This window comes from Onychostoma macrolepis, chromosome 19 (genome assembly GCF_012432095.1).
Source record: "Onychostoma macrolepis isolate SWU-2019 chromosome 19, ASM1243209v1, whole genome shotgun sequence".
Lineage (NCBI taxonomy): Eukaryota > Metazoa > Chordata > Actinopteri > Cypriniformes > Cyprinidae > Onychostoma > Onychostoma macrolepis.
The window spans coordinates 12,167,007-12,191,106 of NC_081173.1; the positions used below are offsets into that span (position 1 = coordinate 12,167,007).

Here is a 24,100-nt window from a genome sequence, read left to right on the forward strand (position 1 = left end):
AGCAGTCGGACCAGCTCCATTTCACACGGGATCATACCATGAATAATCAGTCATGCAACGTAAAGATTAATGGCATCCGTCAGTTTACTAATGCTGATGTGGGGGTTCCCAGGCTCTCAGCTGGAGGGGTCTGTAAGCATGCATACTTGACATCTGTAGGCTGAACATACCGTGAGTGAGTATGAATGAGGCCACTTTCCTATTGTGATTCTACAGTCTTCTGACAACTAAAAACCTGAAGATCCAGTTTAGTTTTTAGTCTTTGTAGGGCCAGTACAGTTCTGTCCTGAGCTTTGAGCTCAGATTCAAGCCAAATTACATTCAGCTGTCAGTGTTTTGTTTTCTATTCACGCAACACTAGTCATCTCCAGCTTAGGTAATGGAAACATGTTCCTGCAGCTATTGAATCAATTAAAACATTATAAATAACATCTGAGGCATCACTCATGGAGAGCTCCTCCATTCAAACAAGGACTTTATGACAGCAAATCTGAGAGAGCTTTGATGATAACTAAGTGAAAATGTAATTACAGTAAATTACTGTAAAACTAATTTCTTGCTAGAAATGACACCAAAGTTAAAGAAGTTGGTCAAAAACCTACATTTTCACACAAACTGACCACCAACCGCAACTCTCAGATGCCATTTTTATTTTTAGCTCAACTGTCACAGAAGTGAATACACAGGATTGTGGGATGTCAAGCAAAGAGCACATCTATGCTGGCTTCAAAAACTAGTGCATGTTCATTTTAAAACGCATAGCTCAGACAGAATCATAATTTCTATTCATTTTCCACTAATTTACTGATAAACATTAGCACCTTCCAGCGCTGTCTGCCGGTATGTATAACGTTATATGCCTTCTCTCTGCCGCAATCGCTGTTCTGACTCAGAGGACATAACATATTTCAGCAACATTACATGGCCAAAACACACATTAGACGGAAGTTATTGCAAGCACTCGATGAGTTTTGAGTAAAAGCAGAATATAAATCTTATTTATTGTCTTATGTAGCATGGTGCTACAGTGTGCATGAATGGTCACGTAACGCGCACTTTCGGTCGTGTCGTACGGACGGCTGCGCTGTACCGCAAGATATAACGCGTATACGCTTTCGCGGATATCAAACACCAATTGATCTGCGCGGCGCCACTTCTAGTCGTACATACCTAGTGCTGCAGGCTTATTGGCTCACTGACGTTGATGAGATTAACCCCTTAGGTATCGAAGTTTGGTACCGAACGACAAGACATTTTTCAATACTCGATGGTATCGAGGCAATTCGGTCGGTGCCTAAAAAACTTGATACCTAGCCCTAGCAGCCAGTATGTCAGGGTTTTGCTTTGACATTGCTAAGGTGTTCAGAGTGATTTTTAAACACATCATTTAAGGTCATTGCACACTAAGTCCGAAAGTTTCATATGTGTTTTCATATTTTCATCGGATGCCCATTTTCCACAAGTTGGTATGATTCTTTATGGTCTTAATGAAACGTCTACAACATACTTTGGTTAAAATTTCTCAATGGTAATGTAAAAAACACCTTTTTTCCCCCTGTCAAAATCACCTCCGTTTTCAGCAAGCCATTTTTTAGTCCATGTTACTTTAAATGCTAATGAGCTCTGCTGACCCCGCCCCTCTCTTCCATGGAGTGACGAGCAGTACTGTTTACTTTAGCTGCGAAACTGGCTAACTAGCACATTATTAGGTGCGCATGCAACAGCGCATGCATGTTCTACGTCAGCAGCAGCACACGCATGCATCATCGTTATTTCGTTTTCTTTGCACGCAAAAAGTATTTTTGTAGCTTTATAAAATTAACGTTGAATCACGAATGTCACACGGATTATCTTAATGACATCCTATATCTTTCTGGGTCTTGAACGTGTCAGTTGCATTGCTGTCTATGCAAGGTGACAAAGCTCTCAGATTTCATAAAAAATATCTTAATTTGTGTGCTAAATATGAACAAATGTTTTACGTCTTGAAGGTCTTAGGTTTGAAACAACAGGAGGGTGCGTAATTAATGACAGAATTTCATTTTTGGGTGAACTAACCCGTTAAGTACTCAAATTAAATCAAACTAAACCTGAAATAATAATAAAAGCCAATAAAAATGACAAAAGCACAAAACAAATCACTAAGACTAAAATGAAAATTAAAATGAAAAATATAAAAATAAATGTTAAATCAATTTTAATAAATTATAATAGTGTAGCAACCACCCAAAATTAAATCAATTTCTAAGACCGTCCTGCTTTGATTTTAGTGTTTTGAAGTATAGTTGCTAAGGTTTTTATAGTAGCAAGTTGCTGTGTTTCTAAGGTGTTGTAGGTGGTTGCTAGGTGGTTATTCACTGGCCCGGTTTTAAATTTCAATTCTCTACTCTCTTCTTGTCCCTATACTGGTTCTCTCTTTCAACTGTCCAATCATATCAAAATAAACATCACGATCACACCTTTTCTCCACAAGCTACACATTTTAGGTATTATTCATGCATGTGGCACAAACATCGCAAGACAAGTTGACAGTTACAAAGCTAATACAATCATATGTTTGTTCAAAACCCTCAACCCTCAGTAAATCTATAACAGTGATTCTTGCCTTAGCAAGCACCACTAATAACACGCATGCAGATCTAGCAGGGATAAGTCTGCAAACCCAACAAGGTCACTATGACAAAGCAAATTACATACTATAAACTCACTGTAAGGGGTTACGTTACTATCCATTTTAAGCCAGCAATTCTAGATCTTGAGCACTGAAAATATAGAGCAACATGTCAGTGCAATCCCTGATGGGTTCATTTATCCTGAATCGAGACCTGCACGAGTCTGGAACATTCTGTGATTGATTTGATGCTATTTTTACACGTCCCACTTCAAGGAACTGGTTCAAATACACGGTCCATTTAAGTACAGAAAAAGTCTTCAAGAAACGAGTAAAACTACAAGGCTAAACCCGACAATTTGACAGATATTTTCCACTACTATCCCGCCATTAGTGTAAAATATTCTTGAGAGCAATGAAAATAAACTCTCCGAGTTGCACAAACAAAGTGTTTCAGGGTCAAAAGCAATGCTTTAACCTGCACTGAGCCTTGACTGACTGGATTTTCTGAAGATCTCAGTCTTGAACTATCATTCAGCGGCAGTAAAGTTTAAGCTTCCATACCAAGAATTATAATACATATATACATAATTATCCCAAGCACTGTAATTTGGGCAATAATAGCGTGCTATGGAAACACTGCGCACTGTGGGAGTGCTGGCATAGATTATTGTCTGCTGGGCCTTCTAACCTTCAAAGCATCTTCCCTGTAGAGTGCAGCCGTTCTGTAGAGTCGCCAGGCTGTTCCTGAACCTGAGGTGCCAATGAACGGCTGTAGTCTTAAATGATCCGGTCGGTGCCAGGCGGAGGGGAGGGGAACAAAGAGACACTGTGCTTAACACACACACACAAAGCCAGCTGTCCCTTGCTCCTCCCAAACCCCCAGCTGTATCTGGTCTTTCACCAACCATCCCCCCATCATCATGGGCCGAGACCAAACACAGCCCTTTCCACTGTCCATTTTCAGGATCTTCTCCTCAGTAAAACCGCCTTCACTGGAAACGCCCATCGCAATGCCAGCCTTCATTATGTGTGTGTGCCCACACACGCTTTCATCTTTGGGCCTCAGCCCTACTCTACCCATTCATTGGGGTTTGCTTTGGGCTATTATTCTTCATGGTGGTACCATTTACATCTCTCAGGACGTCCTTCAATTGATGTAGATCTATTATAGGCATGGGCATGGCTACCTTTTTTCTTGTTGTTTGATTTTGGGACAATGACAAATAAGACGGTCCATGAAATATAGTTTAAAACATGCTTCAAGTTAAAACTGTCAAGGAAACAATGTGGTGTAACGATCGAGAAAAAAGTACATATACACCTTTTCTTTACACCTTTTCATATTTTTATAAACCTATTTAAATGTATTTTTCAAGGTATTTTTTTTCCACAAATATTATAAACTACTTGATAAATATCAATTGCTTTTGGTCAGTCGTACCACATGACATTTTACTACATGATCTAACCCTCACTTGTCAAAATTTATCTAACATCTGAAGTGACTTCACAAACAATAATAAAGGTCTATCTATGATATAATTTCCTGTTTCGTATTTCTTTTTCAGCATGTTTCTGCTAGTTAGTTGCACCACATGACGTAAAGTTTTTTTAATATTAATATGTAGAGAAGCAGTTTTGTTCAAATATTTTGAGAAGTAACAAAAAACTATGCAAGGTTCTTCTAAGAATCGTATTCTTTTAATGAGACTTTTTTTTCTTCATGCTATCAGGACAGTTGTGACAATTGTTTCTGGAAATTTAAATAAAGCTAAAATTAAATAGAAATATGAAAGACTTAAACTTGAAAACCTAAATGAAAATTAGAAATGTCTTAGCAACTGACAAAAGATTTTAAATTTTAAAGATTAAAAATACTAAAAAACTGAAAACCAGATAAATTAATGATTTTTTTAAATGATTTAACAAAAAAACTAATAAAATTACAAAAGCACAGAATTAAAATTAATTAAAAATAAAAACAAAAACATAAAAACAAAAGCTAATTCAAAAAACAATAAATTCTATATATTATATAAATGATAAATTAACATTGATTTTATCACCCTGATATTTTTTTACTTAAAACCCCAGAAAAATAAATAAATAAAAATGAATTTTAATGTAGAAAATAAATACATGCTCATCATAGAAGAGGTGTATTCAAATCATTATAAGTGTGAATTACATTTTTAATGTATTTTAGAACAAATTTACAATCCAGACAAGGAGGGGCATCATGTAATTGACACTGATCCAGCTGGTGAAGTGTGGCTCACATTTTATTTTTAGGTGAACCAGAACGATTCAAAAATGCATCATAAAATGACCTTACTCTGTCTGCCACTGTTCTCAAAATGTTGAAGATTCTCTTATTACACAAATGTTCATATTAAATCCATTACATCAGCGATAAAAGGCATTCACAGAGTCCTGTTCTGGCCATGGACAGAGTAATAACCCTCTTGAATGTCATTACAATGCGATCAAACATCAAACAGGAAAGAACATAATACTCATCTCTGGAAATACATTCTACACGTCCGTTATAGCAGGAAATAGATGAGCGTGCGCTGTAGGCGGCACAGGAAGCAGCTCACCTGACTCTCTACTCAGATTTCCTCTCCGCTGAGGACGGATGTGCAGTTTCTTTTGTTTCAGTTTTTTCAGAAACAGTGGCTCTAACGTGACTCCAGTTCAATCATGTAAACAAAAAACTGCAACAATAAAAAGCCTCAGGTGACTGTTGAAATAAAACTTGGCCTGTATTGATAGATTTAATAATACATTAATAAATCAAAACCTAATTTTTCATGTTTGTTTATTATTTTATTTTGTGTTTATTATTTTATTTCGTGTTGTGTTGTGTTGTGTGTTGTGTGTTGTGTGTTGTGTGTGTGTTGTGTGTTGTGTTGCTGGACAGAATAAGATTTCTGCAACAGTGCTCACTAACACACACACCTTGCAGAAACAGGCCTGTCAGGGGTCAGACACTGTGACAATGTCTACAGCAGGTGGTCAGCAGACATATGCACCGTCTGCCAGAGTTCATAGCAGCCTGACAGAGACTGAAACAAATGGATAGACACAGAAGAGAGAGAAGAAAAAAGAAACAGCAGAACTGTAGTGAAGAAAACCACCTGCAGTACATTCCTAGCAGAACAGTAGCACAGGTCAACCATGTTTTCAGAAAAGACATTCCAGCACCTCAAAAAAACAAGCTTCTCCCAGCAGTCATTTGTGTCTGTAGCTTTAGGCCCTGCAGAGGGGTAAATATGGCCAACTTCTGCAAATGTGCATATCTTCTGCACAAGCCCCAGATTTTGCTCAGTATGACTATAATTTCAAGAGACACAACCTCACAGCTATAGTGCATTTAGACAAGTTATGTTATCGCTGAGCTGAAACTCTAGACATGTTATGAAGCACTAAAGGGAGTAGTTTGTTACAGATACCACCTTTATCCTCACATACAGGTGACACTAGACACCCACCAGCAGGTTCACAGATGCATGCAGGTTAACCAAATAATTCTGGACCATTTCAAGAGAAGGAAAAACACACTATGTGAATCAACTTTTAGATGACTTCAGGTAGATTTTTGGTCATGGAATTTAGCAAATTTTGAATGAACAAATTAAAAGTAAGTCAATACACTTAAATCAAAAGGGGATATGTTCTAGTATCTGTGAATATTAATCCTTCATGTTCTGTTTCTCTGTGAATGAATGGCCCAGATGCGCGGTTTAGTTAACTACACACATACTGAAGGGCGCATGATGCTCGCAATGTTTTCAGCACTAAACGAGGACATAAATACATGACCATAATCTTTAGATTATTTGAATATTATCTTTAGATTTACCATTTATTTTGAGAAAAACTATCATCATATCATATACAAACAGAAACTTTAAGGTCTTCATTTATTTTTTGGGGAAAATAAATGGATTTAATTGGGCCCTATTATTATCATTATTATTCAATATTTAAAAACAAATACTGAATTAAATATTAAAAAATAATAATAAATATTATATTAATTGATTTTTATTTTTTTTATATAAAATTTTTTTTATTAACTTTTAAGTTGAGTTAAGTTAAGTTAATTGGGAAATGAGCCTAACATGTTCCTGTTCAACAGATGCATAGATTGCATAATTGTTTAGATATATAAAAGGTTTTTTTGTTTCATTGAATTACAGACCACACTGGAATAGTGATTTAAAATATTACCACAGAAATCATCTCCCAAAGCTAATGAAAATCCAAATTTCTCAAAAAAAAGTTCTTCCATCTGTAAAACACTCAGCAAATGTAACTGTATTTATACTGTAGTGTGCACTCATCACTTTCTGTAGTGATTCTACTTCATTTGTTTACACAGAGACAAATTTTGTTTACTGCTGCACATTCACCATCACACTGTAAAAGGGGCTCATCAACTCTGATATGCACTCCAACAGTGAATAAAATTCCTTGCTAGCACATTACAGTCTCCTAGATCTTTATCTACAAAAGCTTTTAAAGTCAAAACCAGACATCGATAACAAATTCAGTCCCACTGTATGCGTCTACCCTCCTCAAATTGCAACCAAATACAGCCTGATGCTGTCACAAAAGGCACAAGCCTGTGTCTTTTGTGACAGTATCAGGCTGCATTTGGTTCTGGTGAAAGACAAATCTTTTTGATGAATCATCCGTCTTTAAATGAAACCTTGTGAAGCATAAAAGAGCAACGTACAGTCTATCCGCTAGTTTCATATAGAACATGTCTGACACACCCAGCACAAACATCTCTACTGAGGCTTGATGTAATTAGTCGTAATGATGCTCATCAACAGGAAGAAAGCCAAAACGGGGGTGCAGTGTTTTCCGCTTTATGCAAACAAACATTCTTGGAAAGGCATGCGACGCTGTTAGACCTCACTGAACCTGAGAGAGAACAAGAGACAGACACAAAGACAAAGAAACCTAGAGCTTTCATGACAGCAGTGCTCCTAGCATCCTGTCCAGACTTTCACTTCCTCTTCCTCTCATCCTTATGTCCTACATTTACATGCATGAATTTTCCGATTCATCCAATCATCCATCATATATTCATCCGATATATACATAGTCAATGAAACATAGAAATGTACTCTATGTTTTTATGTTGGTTTCTTTTGGTTTTGATAGCTTTTACAGAATTGTTTTAATTGAATAACTCTTAACTGTAAAACCTTAAAAGTTAATTGAATTAATACTGTTAATCAATCATATCCAAGCAAAATATACTTGTGGTATTAAAAATAATTATTTGTTTTAAATTTATTAATAGAAATATTTATTCACATTTAATTTAATTTATTTTTTTAATTCATTTCAATTAAATAAAAAATTAAGTACATTCTTAGCATTTTGAATGTCAGTGTACAGATCTTAATCATTATTTGCAAATATATTTTAAAATTAATATATTTATTATATATTAATATTTCATCTCAATATGTATTTATTAATAATAATAATAATATTTCATATATATATAAATATATATATATAACAATGTTAATATTTAATGTGGATTTATAGATGTATTGCATTTTAACACATTTCACCTCATTTAACGTATTTATTAATATTTTATATTCATATGAATATATTTATTATTTATATTACATTTGATGTAAATATTTAAAGTATATTTACAGATTTATATTTATTATATTTTAAAATTTCATGTCAATATTTAATTTATGTATTAATATTTTATATGAATGTATTTATTATATTACATTTAATGTTAATATTTAATTTATCCAAAATAGATTTATATGTATTATATATTATAGATTTATATGTATTATATAACATTTCATGTCAATATTTCATTTAGTATTCATGCATATTTTATATTTTTACAGTTTAACAGCACAGGGGTTTTAGGGGTTTAACCTAAAATAATTTTCAAACATGTATCAGCATAGAAGAGGTTTAAGTCATTGTATTTTTGAATGGCAAAAAATGAATAAATAAAAAAAGATCATGTTATTAACCAATTTCTCTCAAAAACAGTTACTCAGCTAACTAACCCATTTTAAAAACATGACGTTTTGCACTTGACCTGCGTCTCTCTTCTTCTATTCTCTCTGACTCACATTGAGCTCACGGTCTGACCTGAAGCAAAACACCACAGATGATGCTGCAGGTCTGTATGTGTTTACAGAGAGCCAGTGAATCAGCACTCCAGCAAACACAGCCAATCCACAGCTCACAACAGGAACGAGACTAATCTGAACCCAAGATGAAGTCCTAGAATGTGGATCAAGATGTGGGCTATTAGGGCCCAACTTTAAAACTGCAGGATCCACGTGGAGAGGATCAAAGCTGGATTTGTGTTGATCCCTACACATGCTCCAACACTGTTAATATGACCATCCCAGACCTCTTGCTCTTTTAACGGCCTAAGTCTTGGCTAAGTGACGAGATGGCATGATAACAGCATCAGGATGCAGTCTGACACGCTCGCCAGAGGGATAGAGAGCGAGTGAGCCGCCACATGTGACGGCCTTCCAAGAGAGAAAGTTTTTACTGCGAGCGCACAGCTGGAGCACACAGCTGGGACGATCATAAGCGTGCAGCTGCAGTGACCTGAGGCTCACAAAGACTATCTGTGCCCGCTCAGAGACGGCGGACTGTGCCAAATCAGTACCAGCAGGACCAGTTCAACCAAATGTTGGTACATACAAGCAACGCCGCAGGATCACTGGCTTCCCGAGAGCACAGGTGCGAGGAAAAGCTTCAAATCCCGCCTAGCGTCGCTGGCACAGGCCAGAAATGACGCCCAACCCAGTTACAGAGGACGTTTAGACAAAAGTAAAAACAAACACAAGACACTGGACCCATCTGAACAAAAACAAATCTTTCTGACCTGATTTTAGACTCACATTGATATTCATCATCCAAAGCAGGGAAGTAATAGAATGGTTTCAACCCAATAAAACTACGACAGCATCAGATCCTCTTTACGCTTCCACTGACACTTATTAAGCGAAGTTAACACCTTCATTTAAACCTGTCTGCATCTGTAATTAATGTATTGCCAGAAGCAGTAATTACATGCGCTGCAACATTATCCACTAAACCAGGAAATTGATCTTGCCAGGCTTTGGAGGGATGCCCATCAGATGATATCTGGAGCCATAAGAAACAATAGCAATCTGGTTTTATGCAGTGGAAGAGATATTGTCATGCTGGAAAGCATTTTCTTGGATAAAATTTGTATATTGTACATATTTAAGTGCAAGATCAATATTTTTACAGAAAGAGAAATGCTCAATTATGAGTGAATTTTAAATGTGCACACACGTTTGGGGTCAGTAATTTTCCTTTAAGAGATTAATTAATGCATGGATTAAATAAATAAATGGTTATTTTGAAGTTTCTATTCATCAAAGAATATTTCAATGCTTATAATAAGAAATACCTAAGCACCAAATCAGCAAATTACAATAACTTCTGGAGGATTTCTGAATGCTGATGCTGACAATTCAATTTTGCCATCACAGAAATACATTACATTTTAAAATATATTGAAATACAAAACAATTGTAATAATATTTTACAATATTACTGTCTTATCAATTTATTTTAGATCAAATAAATGCAGGCTTGGAGAGCTCAAGAGACTTCTTTCAAAAACTATTAAACACTGTAATCACCAAACATTTGAATATAGTTTATACCTGCTAAAAATAGACTGCCAACATTTACACTAGCAAATAAAGCTTACAGAAATCGACTAAAAAGTGCAATAGTTTCTCTGTGTGACCACACTGGAGCTGCACTGAAAGAAGACAAAGCCAAAGATCCTCACTCTTATTTTGGTGGCAAAAAAGATAAGAGAAGACAGCGATGAACACATCAGACAAGGAACGGTTGAGAATCCCCCTGGAGTAAGTGAGTTTAGATGTGAGATAAGGGGGCTGGGTGGTGCTGAGAAAGATATAAAGTGAGGAAGAAGGGAGGAACGTGAAACGCGCACACACACACATAGAGAGAGAGAGAGAGAGAGAGAGAGAGAGAGAGAGAGAGAGAATCACTTGCAGTCAAGAACTCATCATAAATTGGCAAGGTTGCACTCAGAGGTGAGAGACTGAGAAACTGCAGAAAGTAATTTATATATACATGCCGCACATGTGCAGAATTTCAATGAGCCGTTCACACAGCGACTTCTTAAACTTCTGACTCTCTTAGAAAACTCATCTGATCTCAGTTACTGCCTCCACCGCACACACAGACAATGATAAACCCCCTGACATCAACTCAGAACTGAAGACAATGAAAAGCAGAAGCATTTCTTACTTGACTAAAAATGCCTCCCTCATGAGTTTACCATGATGCAAAAACTTTAAAGAGAGGAAAAGAAACTGAAAGTAGTGCACACATTCATCAAACCACTGTGGTCTAGCAGTATAGGCTCTGATACATTGTGTCACAGTGCTCATTTGGGCTTTGTGGGTTCAAGTCCGGCTTGCAACACTTACTATTTTCCTTCCATGCTCTACTCTCTGTCAATCCTGTCCAATTTCTCACTTTCTATATAACATAAAAAAACACAGCGGCACCCAAAAGACAGCAAAACGTGCATTTGACATTAATGTTGTGATGTGACTCAATTATTTCTGACCCAGAAAACATTCTACATGCCGCTAAAATGCACTGGACATGCTTACATCTCAAGACCAACAGCGCATGCATGCGATCTTAAGGACCAATTGGGCAAGACGCTGAGCTCACACTTGCCTCCAGACACAAAAGTGACTCAACGACATGAGGATAAGAGAAACGGACTACCACTGCAACAAAACACATTCTCATCTGGACTCCACAAGACAAAGTCAGGGAAATATATGCATGAAAAAGATGAAGACTTTGAGCTTCTGATAGTTTTTCGAACGAAAAGGAACAAACTATTTCCTTCCCAGAGGGCATGGAAGTTTCTACTACTTACAGATGTTATTTCTTCCTCAATTTTGACACACTTTCAGAGCTATTTTGAATAAACCACAATATATACATACAATATATTGGTGTATCAAGAATTCTGCTGATATTTCAACAGTCTCAAATAAGGCTGCAACAACTAATTGGTATAATTGATGATAAAAAAAATAGTTTGTCAGAACAAATGTCAGAAATAGTTTGGGCATGTCAGTGACATCAATAAATACAATTTAACCGAAATAACATCAGTCAAATAAATTCTACAAAAGTGAACCTATAGTGCATGAGCACCATCCTCCTAAAATTAAGTACTTTCATTTGAATAAAATAAACGGGAATTTTATATAAAGGTTTGACACATAGCAAAAATTGGCAAAAAAAATAAAATTGACAAAAAATTCCTTACAGTAAGCAAAATGTGGTATTCCACTAAAGCTGGATAAAAAAAAGATTTAAAAAAGACTTTTCAAAGTTGTACATAAAATAAAGAGTACTGGACTGTATATTTTACAATTTTTCTACTTTAAAATTTCATATTTAATTCGACATGTTACTTGACGTTTTTTCTAGCAATTTACTAGCAATGTCAGAGTTAAAATTGTTTCAAAATAAATCCTACACCATTTTTTTTTTCAGTGTAGAGCACAATGTATCAAAAATGCATAAAAAAAAAACTGTCAAATACATAAACAGTTACTAAATGCTAATATTTTAAATATATTGTTTTATTCCATGTTTGTTTATTGCCATCATACAGTGTTTTTGTTTGATGTGTTTTCTTTGTATAACTGCCTATTTTTGTATGAGTCATTTTAATAATACAAAGGCCATACATAACTTTCTCTCAAACATTTAGATTTTACATCTTAATTAAGATAATTGAAGTTTCATTCAACTGGAAAAAAACAGTAGCCTTCTTTATTCCATTAATCGAATCGACCATCGATTATCAGCACTAATCTCAGTATTTAAAGGGATATTTCACCTAAAAATATAACATCTGTCATCGTTTACTCACAGTTCATCCAAAAATGACAAATCTGTCATCGTTTACTCACATCCGTGGAACACAAAAGGCGATGTTAGGCAAAAAAAATAAAAAATTCAGATTCAGTCACCATTCACTTGCATTGCATCTTTTTTGCCTACAATGAAAGTAAATGGTGACTGAGAATATCATTCTGTATCACATCTCCTTTTGTGTTCAACTGAAGAAAGTAATTCATTCGTGTTTGGAACAACATGAGTGCGAGTAATATACATAATAACGCCATAAGAGCAAACGATGATAGAATTAGAGTGAACCGTTTAAAGAAACGGGACCTTTATTTCACGCACACATTCACTCACAGCCAAATGAAAGTCTTATTCTCAAGTCCACGAGGATCTTCGATTAAATAAAAAAATCGTATTATGAGCTAAATAGGTTTCAAAGTAGCCTACATTGCTTTCTATTTCACTGTCTTTCCTACAAAGACAATACAGAAGTCATTGTGCAGAACTCTCTAATTCACCATCCTCAATCGTAATATGAAACCACTGATGTTTGTGACACTGTTTTGACCTCACAGTCTTCTTGCAAGTTTGAGTGCGTCTGTGGAATAAAACACGCATGAAGTGAAGCACAGTCAGTCATGCACTGAGCTCTGTCAAACTCTCCTCCACCCGCTGCAATCTGTCTGTCCGCGCTCAATAGAGGGGCTATTCATGACTGTCTTACAACTGCACACTACAGCGCTTAAACTTCACCCAGCGAGGATGAAACAGCGCGAACTGGCGTGGGATCGCACCGACAGCAGATCAACATCAGGCGAATCGTCAAGGCGAAATAAATCGTACGAACCTGAAGCGGCGTGGCGACTTTTCCTCCTTCCAGGGATTGATGTTTGGGAGTTTGTTGCAGTCGCGCGCTCCCTCCCTTTCTCTAGCGCACTAGATAGATAGTGCTGATGTTGTTTTCACTTCCTCTTTCCTCCTCCTCCTGGCTCATGATTGGCTACGCCGCTTCAGGAATCCGCCAATCACAGCACAGTAAATCCTGATCATTCAATAGACAGACAAAAGCGCATCAGGGTGTTTTCTCAGTCTAGTCTAGTTGTTATCTTAAATGTGATGTTTTCGCTTCTTGATATGAACAAGAGGGTGGCTAACCGCACATTGATCCACTCAAGACTGGAAAAGTCTACAAAACGTCTTTTTTATGCACTATGCACTTTTTGCACGATGCAGTTTATAAAATAAAAAAATATGTTTTTGTAGACTTTTCCAGTCTTGAGTGGATCAGTGTGCGGTTAGCCACCCTCTTGTTCATTTTCAAGTATCCCATTGCACCTGCAGTACAAAGACTTATTTTTTCCTGTTCGGAGCGCTACAATTTTTTCAAGTTTTGCTTCTTGATATAAAATATTTGTCTGCAATTTTTAAATATATAGTAAAGAAGACATGAAAGTGAAAAAAAAAGTGAAAGTGAAGTGACATACGGCCAAGTATGGTGACCCATACTCGGAATTTGTGCTCTGCATTTAACCCATCCAACGTGCACACACACAGCAGTGAACACACACACACTGTGAACACACACCCGGAGCAGTGGGCAGCCATTTATGCTGCGGCGCCCAGGGAGCAGTTGGGGGGTTCGGTGCCTTGCTCAAGAGCACCTCAGTCGTGGTATTGAGGATGGAGAGAGCGCTGAACATTCACTCCCCCCACCTACAATTCCTGCCGGCCCGAGACTCAAACTCGCAACCTTTGGATTACGAGTCCGACTCTCTAACCATTAGGCCACGACTTCCCCGTGGAAGTCCCCATATAGGGACTTCCAACGTTAAAATTTATCTGTAACACTTCATTATATATTTCATAAAGAACATTAATTAACATTACTACATTTGCGACCATGGACCACAAAACCAGTCATAAGAGTCAATTTTTTAAAATGGAGATTTATACATCATCTGAAAGCTGAATAAATGAGCTTTTCATTGATGTATTGTTTGTTAGGATAGGACAATATTTGGCCGAGATACAAATTTGAAAATCTGGAATCTGAGGGTGCACAAAAAAAATCACCTTTAAAGTTGTCCAAATTAAGTCATTAGCAATGAATATTACTTATCAAAAATTAAGTTTTGATATATTTGCTGTTGGAAATTTACAAAATATCATCACGGAACATGATCTTTACCTATCAATAAATCAATCATTTTAACTCAATCAATACAATGTATTTTTGGCTATTGCTATAAATATATCTGTGCTACTTATGACTGGTTTTGTGGTCCAGGGTCACATTTTAGGTTTTAACAGATCATCAGAAAAGTAGAAAATAGATTTGAATTAATACAATTTAATTTGGATAAATTTAAAAAATAATAATAAATTATTTTTTTATTAAAATTGATTAATTTTTTTAAAAGTTTTAAATACCCCCTGAACCTAAAATATAACTCACTATATATATATATATATATATATATATATATTGTCATGAATCCTTTCCGTGGTTTTCCGTCTACTCGCCACCAGATGTTGCCTTCCAGTTACTTTGACTCTCACACTACACAAACTGTTGCATGTCACCCCGGACTACATTTCCCATCATTCATTGAACTGATTACACACACAGCTGCAACCAATCAAACACACTTTATAAGCCATGGACTTCCTCTTTCTGATTGCCAAGTAGTGTTTAGTGTTTATTGCTCTCCAAGTGATAGCTACGAGTTTTCTGAGTCAAAGACTAGTTTAATCCTGTTTATTGCCTTAGTCATTCATGTTTTTATCCTAGCCTGTGTATCTTGTGTCTGTGTGTTCTCTTCCTGCCTTGGATTTATAGCCTGTCTGTTGGATTACCCATTTGCTTCACCCTCTGGATTATGTTCGCTGTCGTTTGACCCACGCCTGTCTCTGGATTACTCTTTTGTCTTGCCTGTGCTATACCTGTGCTTTTGTCTGACCCATGCCTGTTTTGACCACGTCTGGGAATAAAAGCCTTGCATATGGATCCGCACGTTTCCTCTGTTCACTCCGTAACATATACTGTATGTAATTTTCATTGAATAAAATGTAACTTTTTTTTTTTTGCTTTTTGTAGGTAACTTTGGATAAGAATTTCTGGTAAATTCCTGTAAATATTGTAAATAATTCATGATTTTCTGTCACTGTGAATCAATCATCCAACATGACTGACATATTTCAAAGGAATTATTAAATTCTTGTTGCTTTCTATGTGTCTTTCACTCTTAATTTAATCATAAATAAATTAAGTTTCATATTTTATGCAGGGTTTATCATCTACTGAGAATGAATGAATCATTTATGTTGTTACAGGAGTATATAAAATATTTATATATTTAATTAAGCATTTTTCAAAGACTTGGATTAACGCCAGCAAGTCTTTGTCTACAGAAGAAAAAGAAAATAGGATTAAACTAGAAAATCATTGCCTGGCCATTAGTCTTCAGGGCATATTTGGCATTTTGTAAATCACTGTCCATCAGACCTCAACATCCTGGCAGTGTCCACCCACACACAGCAATAGATTATCTGCCCCACACAAGGAGATGTATTAACCATCCCATGCTGACATCAGTTGCTTACTCCATTTTGATGATTAGAGAGGACGCATTTCTATGAAGCAAATGTCTAGCATTTAGCTAAGTGAAGCACGATATGAAATATTATGTAAACCAAAATCCAGTCTACATGCAATGTCACTGCGCTTCAGCGGCAGAGGTGATGTTACCTTTAGTTTCTCTATATAAAAACCATTATGCAAATACACATCATGGGTCAGTCTCTGCTTCAGCTGTTCTCGGGAATGCTGTGACATGCTTCAGATTTTTCTTCAAACTGTGTGAAATGATGAACTCTAGTTCTTTAGGAAATGAAACTGCTGAAAACCAACACCATGCTCTGCATCACAAAAAATGCACTGAATACTATTTCTGGTCATGATCTTGATGCAACACGTGTGTGTGGTGTTGCATCGGGTTCATGGCCTCTGTAGAGCTGGGTATTAACTTTGTATTTTTTGAATCAGTTTGGTAGAGATCATCCTATTTAAATCAATGTGATAAACAACTTACATAAAAAGTTATCTAAAAGTAGTCTGATTACATTACCTAAAATTTGGAATCTGTAGTGGATTACAATTCCCAAGTAATCTACCCAGCTCTATGTGTGTGTGTGTGTATATATATATATATATATATATATACATATTGTTTTGTAATTTATTTTTGCAGGCAAAACTGCTGTGCTGGAATTTTCTGTCACAGTTAAGCTTCAAATTACACTTCTGATTAAACTTCTTTAGCTAATCAAAATTAGACCATTAAAATAGTGATTTAACAAAGCATAGAGCTGAACAGTGGGGAAGTCATTTGTGAGATTCACGGCTTGTCAGATAAAAAGGGAACATGTCACATACACGCACGTTTCTAATGACCCTGGCCAGATCAGAACAAAGAGAGGTACAATGAAAAGAGAGGAACTAAAAAGGAAACATGAGAATCCAGTTTTTATTACCTGTACAAACACATTCTGAAGATGAGAGCAAGCTAACGACTTCATAGACAGTCATAGACTGCATTAAGTTTATTTAATATCTGTATTATTGAAATGAACATTTGCGAATAATTCAATATTGTTTTCTTGTCTTTTGAAAGAGCATACATTTAAATAGTCCCTAATTGAAGCAGCATTGTAAAGAGCTCCTTTGATGATGTGATGCACTATTTATCTTGATACAAAATGGTACATGCACTCCAACGGCAACCGCGGGACTCCGGATTTCAGCGATGAGTGACGAGATCAAAGCAAAAGCATCTTCTCCCGTCTCGATCTGCCTCTCTCGTGATGTGAATGATGTGCAAACCATTGTCAGCCATTCAAGAGGTGCTAATTGGCTGCGCTTACGTACCACAGCCAGATGCAGAAGCCACAAACACTTCCATGGAAATAGAGGATATGAATTCACACATGTAATTTGAGTGAGAAGAACCTATAAATGCCCACATCCCTTTAAAAAAAAATATCAGATTACCATAAAAAGTAGTTGCAAAGGCTAAAAAGCCATAGTCATTGATTTATTTACATGACACTTATGAACGTCACTGTTCACGACAGCAGATGGCATGTTTTATAAGCTTATTTTCACAATGACACATTCGCAAAATGTAAATCGACATACATTCAGAAAGCGTTCTCTACAAACAAGTTAACAGTCTGATAAGGACCAGCTATAGGAAATCTGATAGAGATGCACATATCCTAAGCATTCCAATGCGACAGAGGGGATTAAATGCATCCATGCATTATTAAGCAGATCTGAAGATGGCCTGGGGAACTGATGGGAAGTCTCCTGTGTATATTTGATAGGGCTGACGCACCACTGCAGACCTTATGAGCTTCTTTGATGAGCACTGAGACGCCCAGACCAATCGCCTTGTTTCAATCTGTATCTGAGTCATCGCTAGCCTTGGCCTTGTGCTTCTTCTTTTTCTTCTTGTGTTTCTTCTTTTCTTTGTTCCTCTTCTCTTTTTTCTTCTTCTTCTTCTTCCGAGTGTGATCGGAGGAGGCAGAGGAAGATGAGGTGGAGTCCGAGTCGGAGGTGGTGTCTTGAAGCAGCTGTTTCAACTGCTGGATCCTACAGTGAGGTGAAAAGACATAAAATAATATTAATATTGTAATATCTTTACAAGAAAGACAAAATAAAACAATAAATATTTATTTTGTCTTCACCATTGCTAATATATTTTATATATTAATAACATTTATAAAGATACAAGCATTTATACAAAACATATTGTGTATTATTTGTTATGGTTAACAACTAACATTTTATATTAATATCTTAAATACTATAAAATGTAAATACAATATGACCATTTTAATGTCCTAAAATAAACACATTTCCTTTAAAATAGTCCTACTCCAGAGTCCAGATTAATAATTATAAATGAAATAAATTATTAGTAATTTAAAAAAGTGTGTGTATATTATATTACATATATATATATATATATATATATATATATATATACATACATACACACACACACACACACACACACAAAGTAAGTATCAAATAAATTGCATCTTCAAATAAAGTATCTTCAAATAAAATGAAGAGTTCAGATGCAAAAGCCTCTTGATGCCATCTGAAATTTTCTTCTAAAATGAGCATTTTTTAATCAGGCTCCTATATTTATGTTCAGTTATTTCACTTTAATTGCGTAGAAAAGGACCTATACATTGCTATTAGAGAAAAATTACTGAACCTAAACATAGCAGCCTAATAAAAATGCTAATTTTAGAAGAAAATTTCAGATTTAGAGGCATTTGCGTCTGAACTCTTCGTATATACACACTATAACACTTACTGCTAATTAAATACATTTCAGTCATTATCTTTGAAATTCCTTTTGGTGGTGCTAGTAGCACAGAAATTACACACTTCCCATTTGAGCAATTGGATTTGTTCAGAACTTTATTATCTTTGAATTGCTATCGATTTGAAGAGGAAGCAGAAAACACAAGCACGTTCTGACAGCTTTTGTCACACTGACCTGAAAATATTAACAATTCATCAGATCACTGCTGTTCAGGGGGTTCACATCCTCTAACAGAGGCTTGTATCCTTGGGAACCGCACAACCCCGTTTTAGATTTGCTTTCATTCACTACATGCTGTGAAGACTGCATCAATGTTAAAGCGGCTGACTTCTGACTTTCAAGTTTTTTTTAACAAGCTACTCCTTGTTTTCCAACATCCTGCTGAAAAATTTAAACTGCCAAACCCCCGGGGGAATGTTTATTAACAGTTCTGTGGCATAAATGTGGAGCTCAGCAATGTACGAACAAAATAACCTGTCAAAACAGCCCAAAATGGGTTTACATCCCACATAACGCTTTCTAATTACTCCCATGTAGCAAGAGCTCGTCACCCCACTGCAGAAGATAATCACAGTGGAGTAAAGAGTTACGTAATCGTCTGCAACAGGCTTCTTTTGTTGAACTGACAATTCATCAACACTGGCCTCTGAGAGACCTCAACTCGCCAAATTTTTATTAATAAGCAGATCTAGTAGAGGCTGAGCATTATTAAAAGCTCTTCATCTCATATTCATCTCATATACTCAATTTTTTTTAAAGAAATTCATGCTTTTATTCAACAAAGGCACATTAAATTGATCAAAAGTAATAGTAAATAAATTTATAATATTACTTTTAAATTTTCATCAAAGAATCCTGAAAAAATGTACCAGGGTTTCCACACAAATATTAACTGTTTTCAACATTGATAATAAGAAATGTTTCTTGAGCAGCAAATCAGATCAGTTTTACTGTATTTTTGATCAAATAAATGCAGCCTTGGTAAGCATAAGAAACTTCTTTCAAAGACACGAAAAAATCGTATTGATTACAAACTTTTGAACAGGTCCACCCTTATTGATTATGAATGTAATTATTTCAATGCAACATGGACTGACAAAAATATTTAATTTAAGTGATTAAAACACATGACACAGTCCCTGTACTTTAAAACGTTAATGACATTTGTGACCCTGGACCACAAAACCAGTCTTAAGTCGCTGGGGTGTATTTGTAGCAATAGCCAAAAATACATTGTATGGGTCAAAATTATTGATTTTTCTTTAATGCCAAAAATCATTAGAATATTAAGTAAAGATCATGTTCCATGAAGATATTTAGTAAATTTCTTACCGTAAATGTATCAAAACTTAATTTTTGATTAGTAATATGCATTGCTAAGAACTTCATTTGGACAACTTTAAAGGAGATTTTCTCAATATTTTGATTTTTTTTGCACCCTCAGATTCCAGATTTTCAAATAGTTGTATCTCGGCCAAATATTGTCCGATCCTAACAAACCATACATCAATTGAAATATATGTATAAATCTCAATTTCAAAAAATTGACACTTAAGACTGGTTTTGTCGTCCAGGGTCACATTCATCAGTGAAAGCTCAACGTACCTAGTCTCTTTTTCATTGCGTTTGTTTTCACGGATGATATCGTACATTGGATCCTCATGTGCCTAGGAAAGATTCACAAAGATTGTAAAAACATTCACATGCAATTCAGGTTCAACATATTACAATTCAAACAAACTTGCAATGGAAGTAAAATATTTTATAGTTTTAAAGTTACAGTTGTATATTTTATGTTGAGCTGTCGATATGGCAGTACTCTTGGAATTATCCTGCCACCTAATGGCTTGGATTCAATATCACACAAAAAGAAAAAAAATTCAGTTGTGTGTGAATAAAAGAGTCTGATAATAGAAGGGACACCAAGATAAAGTGAGCAGTTTTGGGCTGATCATGTGACCTCTACATGTCAGACCCCATGAGTTGACCTGCTCTAAAGTAAATAAACCAACTTTTTAGGCCACTGATATGACTGGAGTCAATTTTTTTTTTTTTTTTAAGTATTATTCATTTCTTTTTAAAAGAGGAAAATAATACTGAGTGCACCTCTGCACCTGGCTTTGCAAAGAGGCAAAGAACTAAAATGTACAAAGAAAGCAAGCAAAACCACAGCACGTGAATAAGCACAGGAAAGGCGTAGAACCAAAAAAATAAACATTTTAATTTTAATGGTCAGGATAAAAAAATGGTCATGAAAAACTACACTGAACAAAATTATAAATGCAACACTTTTGTTTTTGCCCCCATTTTTTATGAGCTGAACTCAAAGATCTAAGACTTTTTCTATGTTCACAAAAGGCCTATTTCTCTCAGATATTGTTCACAAATCTGTCTAAATCTGTGTTAGTGAGCACTTCTCCTTTGCCGAGATACTCCATCCACCTCACAGGTGCGGCATATCAAGATGCTGATTAGACAGCATGATTATTGCACAGGTGTGCCTTAGGCTGGCCACAATAAAAGGCCACTCTAAAATGTGCAGTTTTACTGTACTGGGGGGTCCGGAAACCAGTCAATATCTGGTGTGACCACCATTTGCCTCACGCAGTGCAACACATCTCCTTCGCATAGAGTTGATCAGGTTGTTGATTGTGGCCTGTGGAATGTTGGTCCACTCCTCTTCAATGGCTGTGCGAAGTTGCTGGATATTGGCAGGAACTGGAACACGCTGTCATATACGCCGATCCAGAGCATCCCAAACATGCTCAATGGGTGACATGCCCGGGGAGTATGCTGGCCATGCAAGAACTGGGATGTTTTCAGCTTCCAGGAATTGTGTACAGATCCTTGCAACATGGGGCCGTGCATTATCATGCTGCAACATGAGATGATGGTCGTGGATGAATGGCACAACAATGGGCCTCAGGATCTCGTCACGGTATCTCTGTGCATTCAAAATGCCATCAATAAGATGCACCTGTGTTCGTTGTCCATAACATACGCCTGCCCATACCATAATCCCACCGCCACCATGGGCCACTCGATCCACAACATTGACATCAGCAAACCACTCAACCACACGACGCCATACACGCTGTATCTGCCATCTGCCCTGTACAGTGAAAACTGGGATTCATCCGTGAAGAGAACACCTCTCCAAAGTGCCAGACGCCATCGAATGTGAGCATTTTCCCACTCAAGTCGGTTACGACGACGAACTGCAGTCAGGTCGAGACACCGATGAGGACGACGAGTATGCAGATGAGATTCCCTGAGACGGTTTCTGACCGTTTGTGCAGAAATTCTTTGGTTATGCAAACCGATTGTTGCAGCAGCTGTCCGGGTGGCTGGTCTCAGATGATCTTGGAGGTGAAGATGCTGGATGTGGAGGTCCTGGGCTGGTGTGGTTACATGTGGTCTGCGGTTGTGAGGCCGGTTGGATGAACTGCCAAATTCTCTGAAACGCCTTTGGAGACGTCTTATGGTAGAGAAATGAACATTCAATTCACTGGCAACAGCTCTGGTGGACATTCCTGCAGTCAGCATGCCAACTGCACGCTCCCTCAAAACTTACGACATCTGTGGCATTGTGCTGTGTGATAAAACTGCACATTTTAGAGTGGCATTTTATTGTGGCCAGCCTAAGGCACACCTGTGCAATAATCATGCTGTCTAATCAGCATCTTGATATGCCGCACCTGTGAGGTGGATGGAGTATCTCGGCAAAGGAGAAGTGCTCACTAACACAGATTTAGACAGATTTGTGAACAATATTTGAGAGAAATAGGCCTTTTGTGTACATAGAAAAGTCTTAGATCTTTGAGTTCAGCTCATGAAAAATGGGGGCAAAAACAAAAGTGGTGCGTTTATAATTTTGTTCAGAGTAACCTCAGAAAAAATTATGACACAATTCATTCCAGATTTGATTAGATATCAGAAAAACTGTACATCAGCAACCTGATACTTCATGGCTTAATCTCAAACTCAAAACCTCTAAATGCTGTATGTAAGAATTAGGGTACTATACATGCTTTTAAATAAATAACTTCTTGACTGCAGCAGTGTAAAAGTAGGCCGTTTATGTTACTCACCACTCTGAACTGCTCCAGTTTCTGGTTGCCTTTGATAAAGAAAGGACATTCTCTGTCTCCTGTTCTGTGGCCGTACCTCTTACATCTCCAGCCTACACACACAAGTTTGTGCACTTAAGGTTTCTCAATGACCTTCATCGACACTAAAATACCATTTCTGGCATAACTCTTTTTTTTTTTTTTTTAAGAGTGAAGTGAAGGCATCTGAATGCTTGCTTACACTGCATGACCTTCACCTCCTTCCCAAGAGGCATCCACAGTCCTTTGGTGGGAGCTTGAGCCAAAAAGCTCCTGGCGTCCTCATTACCAGGGGTATCAGGAATACAGTCCTCTGGTCTGTCATCCTCTTCCTGCAAAAGCAGTTCTGCATGTATTGCAAAATGCTCACTCGAAAGCTTATTTCTAATGCATTCACGCAATTTCTGATCACGTATTGTAAAAGAGGGTCATAACAACTAGTTTATGATGAATCTGAAGCATTTAATGATTGCACTTCAAACTATGGCCAAACCTTTATGTACCCAGGGGGAGGATTTTCATAGCTGAAAGGAAAAATGAAAAGAAAGTCATAAAATAACGTTAAGTTATATACAGAACATACGAGCAACTTTTTTAAAACCAGAACAAGTTCAGATTATGAACACGCTCTTCAAAAGCATCACCAATGCAGCAAATACTCACAACGTCTCCACATGCTTGAGTTTCTGCACCTCATGAATCAGTTTTCTGGTTTGGTTTTGGTATTTGTCTTCATCTTGTTTTGACTCCTTGTGTTTCTTTCGTTCATGTCTGTCCTCGTGGTGCTCTCGGCTTCGTTTGCGACCTGACATTGTACATTCGTTAAATTTCTTCTAAATATTTAACCACATATTACGTCCAAAAAGTTAAGATTTTAAGGTAATAATGATTGTAAAGGCACATATGAGCGTTTGACCACTTCCGGGTGAAAGAGCGAGATCAGTGGATTAGTCCGAGATGTCAAAATAAAAGTCTGCATGCGAGAAGCGTGC

At 36.6% G+C, this 24,100-nt stretch overlaps 2 protein-coding genes across 2 annotated transcripts in view; both read right to left on the reverse strand.

Moving 5' to 3' along the window:
- The window catches only part of elmo1 (engulfment and cell motility 1 (ced-12 homolog, C. elegans)), a 93,890-nt gene extending 80,312 nt beyond the window's left edge, over positions 1-13,578 (reverse strand). The window contains exon 1 of the mRNA XM_058753012.1: positions 13,446-13,578. The gene's annotated coding sequence lies outside the window, so the exon portion shown is untranslated. The remainder of the gene's footprint in view (positions 1-13,445) is intronic.
- Positions 13,579-17,118: 3,540 nt separating this feature from the next.
- rp9 (RP9 pre-mRNA splicing factor) lies at positions 17,119-24,063 on the reverse strand. The gene is made up of 6 exons (XM_058753583.1): positions 23,772-24,063; positions 23,602-23,632; positions 23,311-23,440; positions 23,091-23,182; positions 20,605-20,666; positions 17,119-18,251 (listed from the first exon to the last, which is right to left on the reverse strand). The coding sequence occupies exons 1-6, from the start codon at positions 23,918-23,920 to the stop codon at positions 18,056-18,058; spliced, it is 660 nt and encodes a 219-aa protein (XP_058609566.1). The 5' UTR covers positions 23,921-24,063; the 3' UTR covers positions 17,119-18,055.
- Positions 24,064-24,100: the final 37 nt, after the last annotated feature.

Excerpts from the sequence above, each read along its gene's own strand:
- rp9 (XM_058753583.1), bottom strand. The coding sequence starts at position 23,920 with ATGTCAGGTCGCAAACGAAGCCGAGAGCACCACGAGGACAGACATGAA. Across the intron at positions 23,633-23,771 it reads CTCAAGCATGTGGAGACGTT|CTATGAAAATCCTCCCCCTG; the intron begins GTGAGTATTTGC and ends TTTTCCTTTCAG. Across the intron at positions 20,667-23,090 it reads AACTGGAGCAGTTCAGAGTG|GCACATGAGGATCCAATGTA; the intron begins GTGAGTAACATA and ends AATCTTTCCTAG.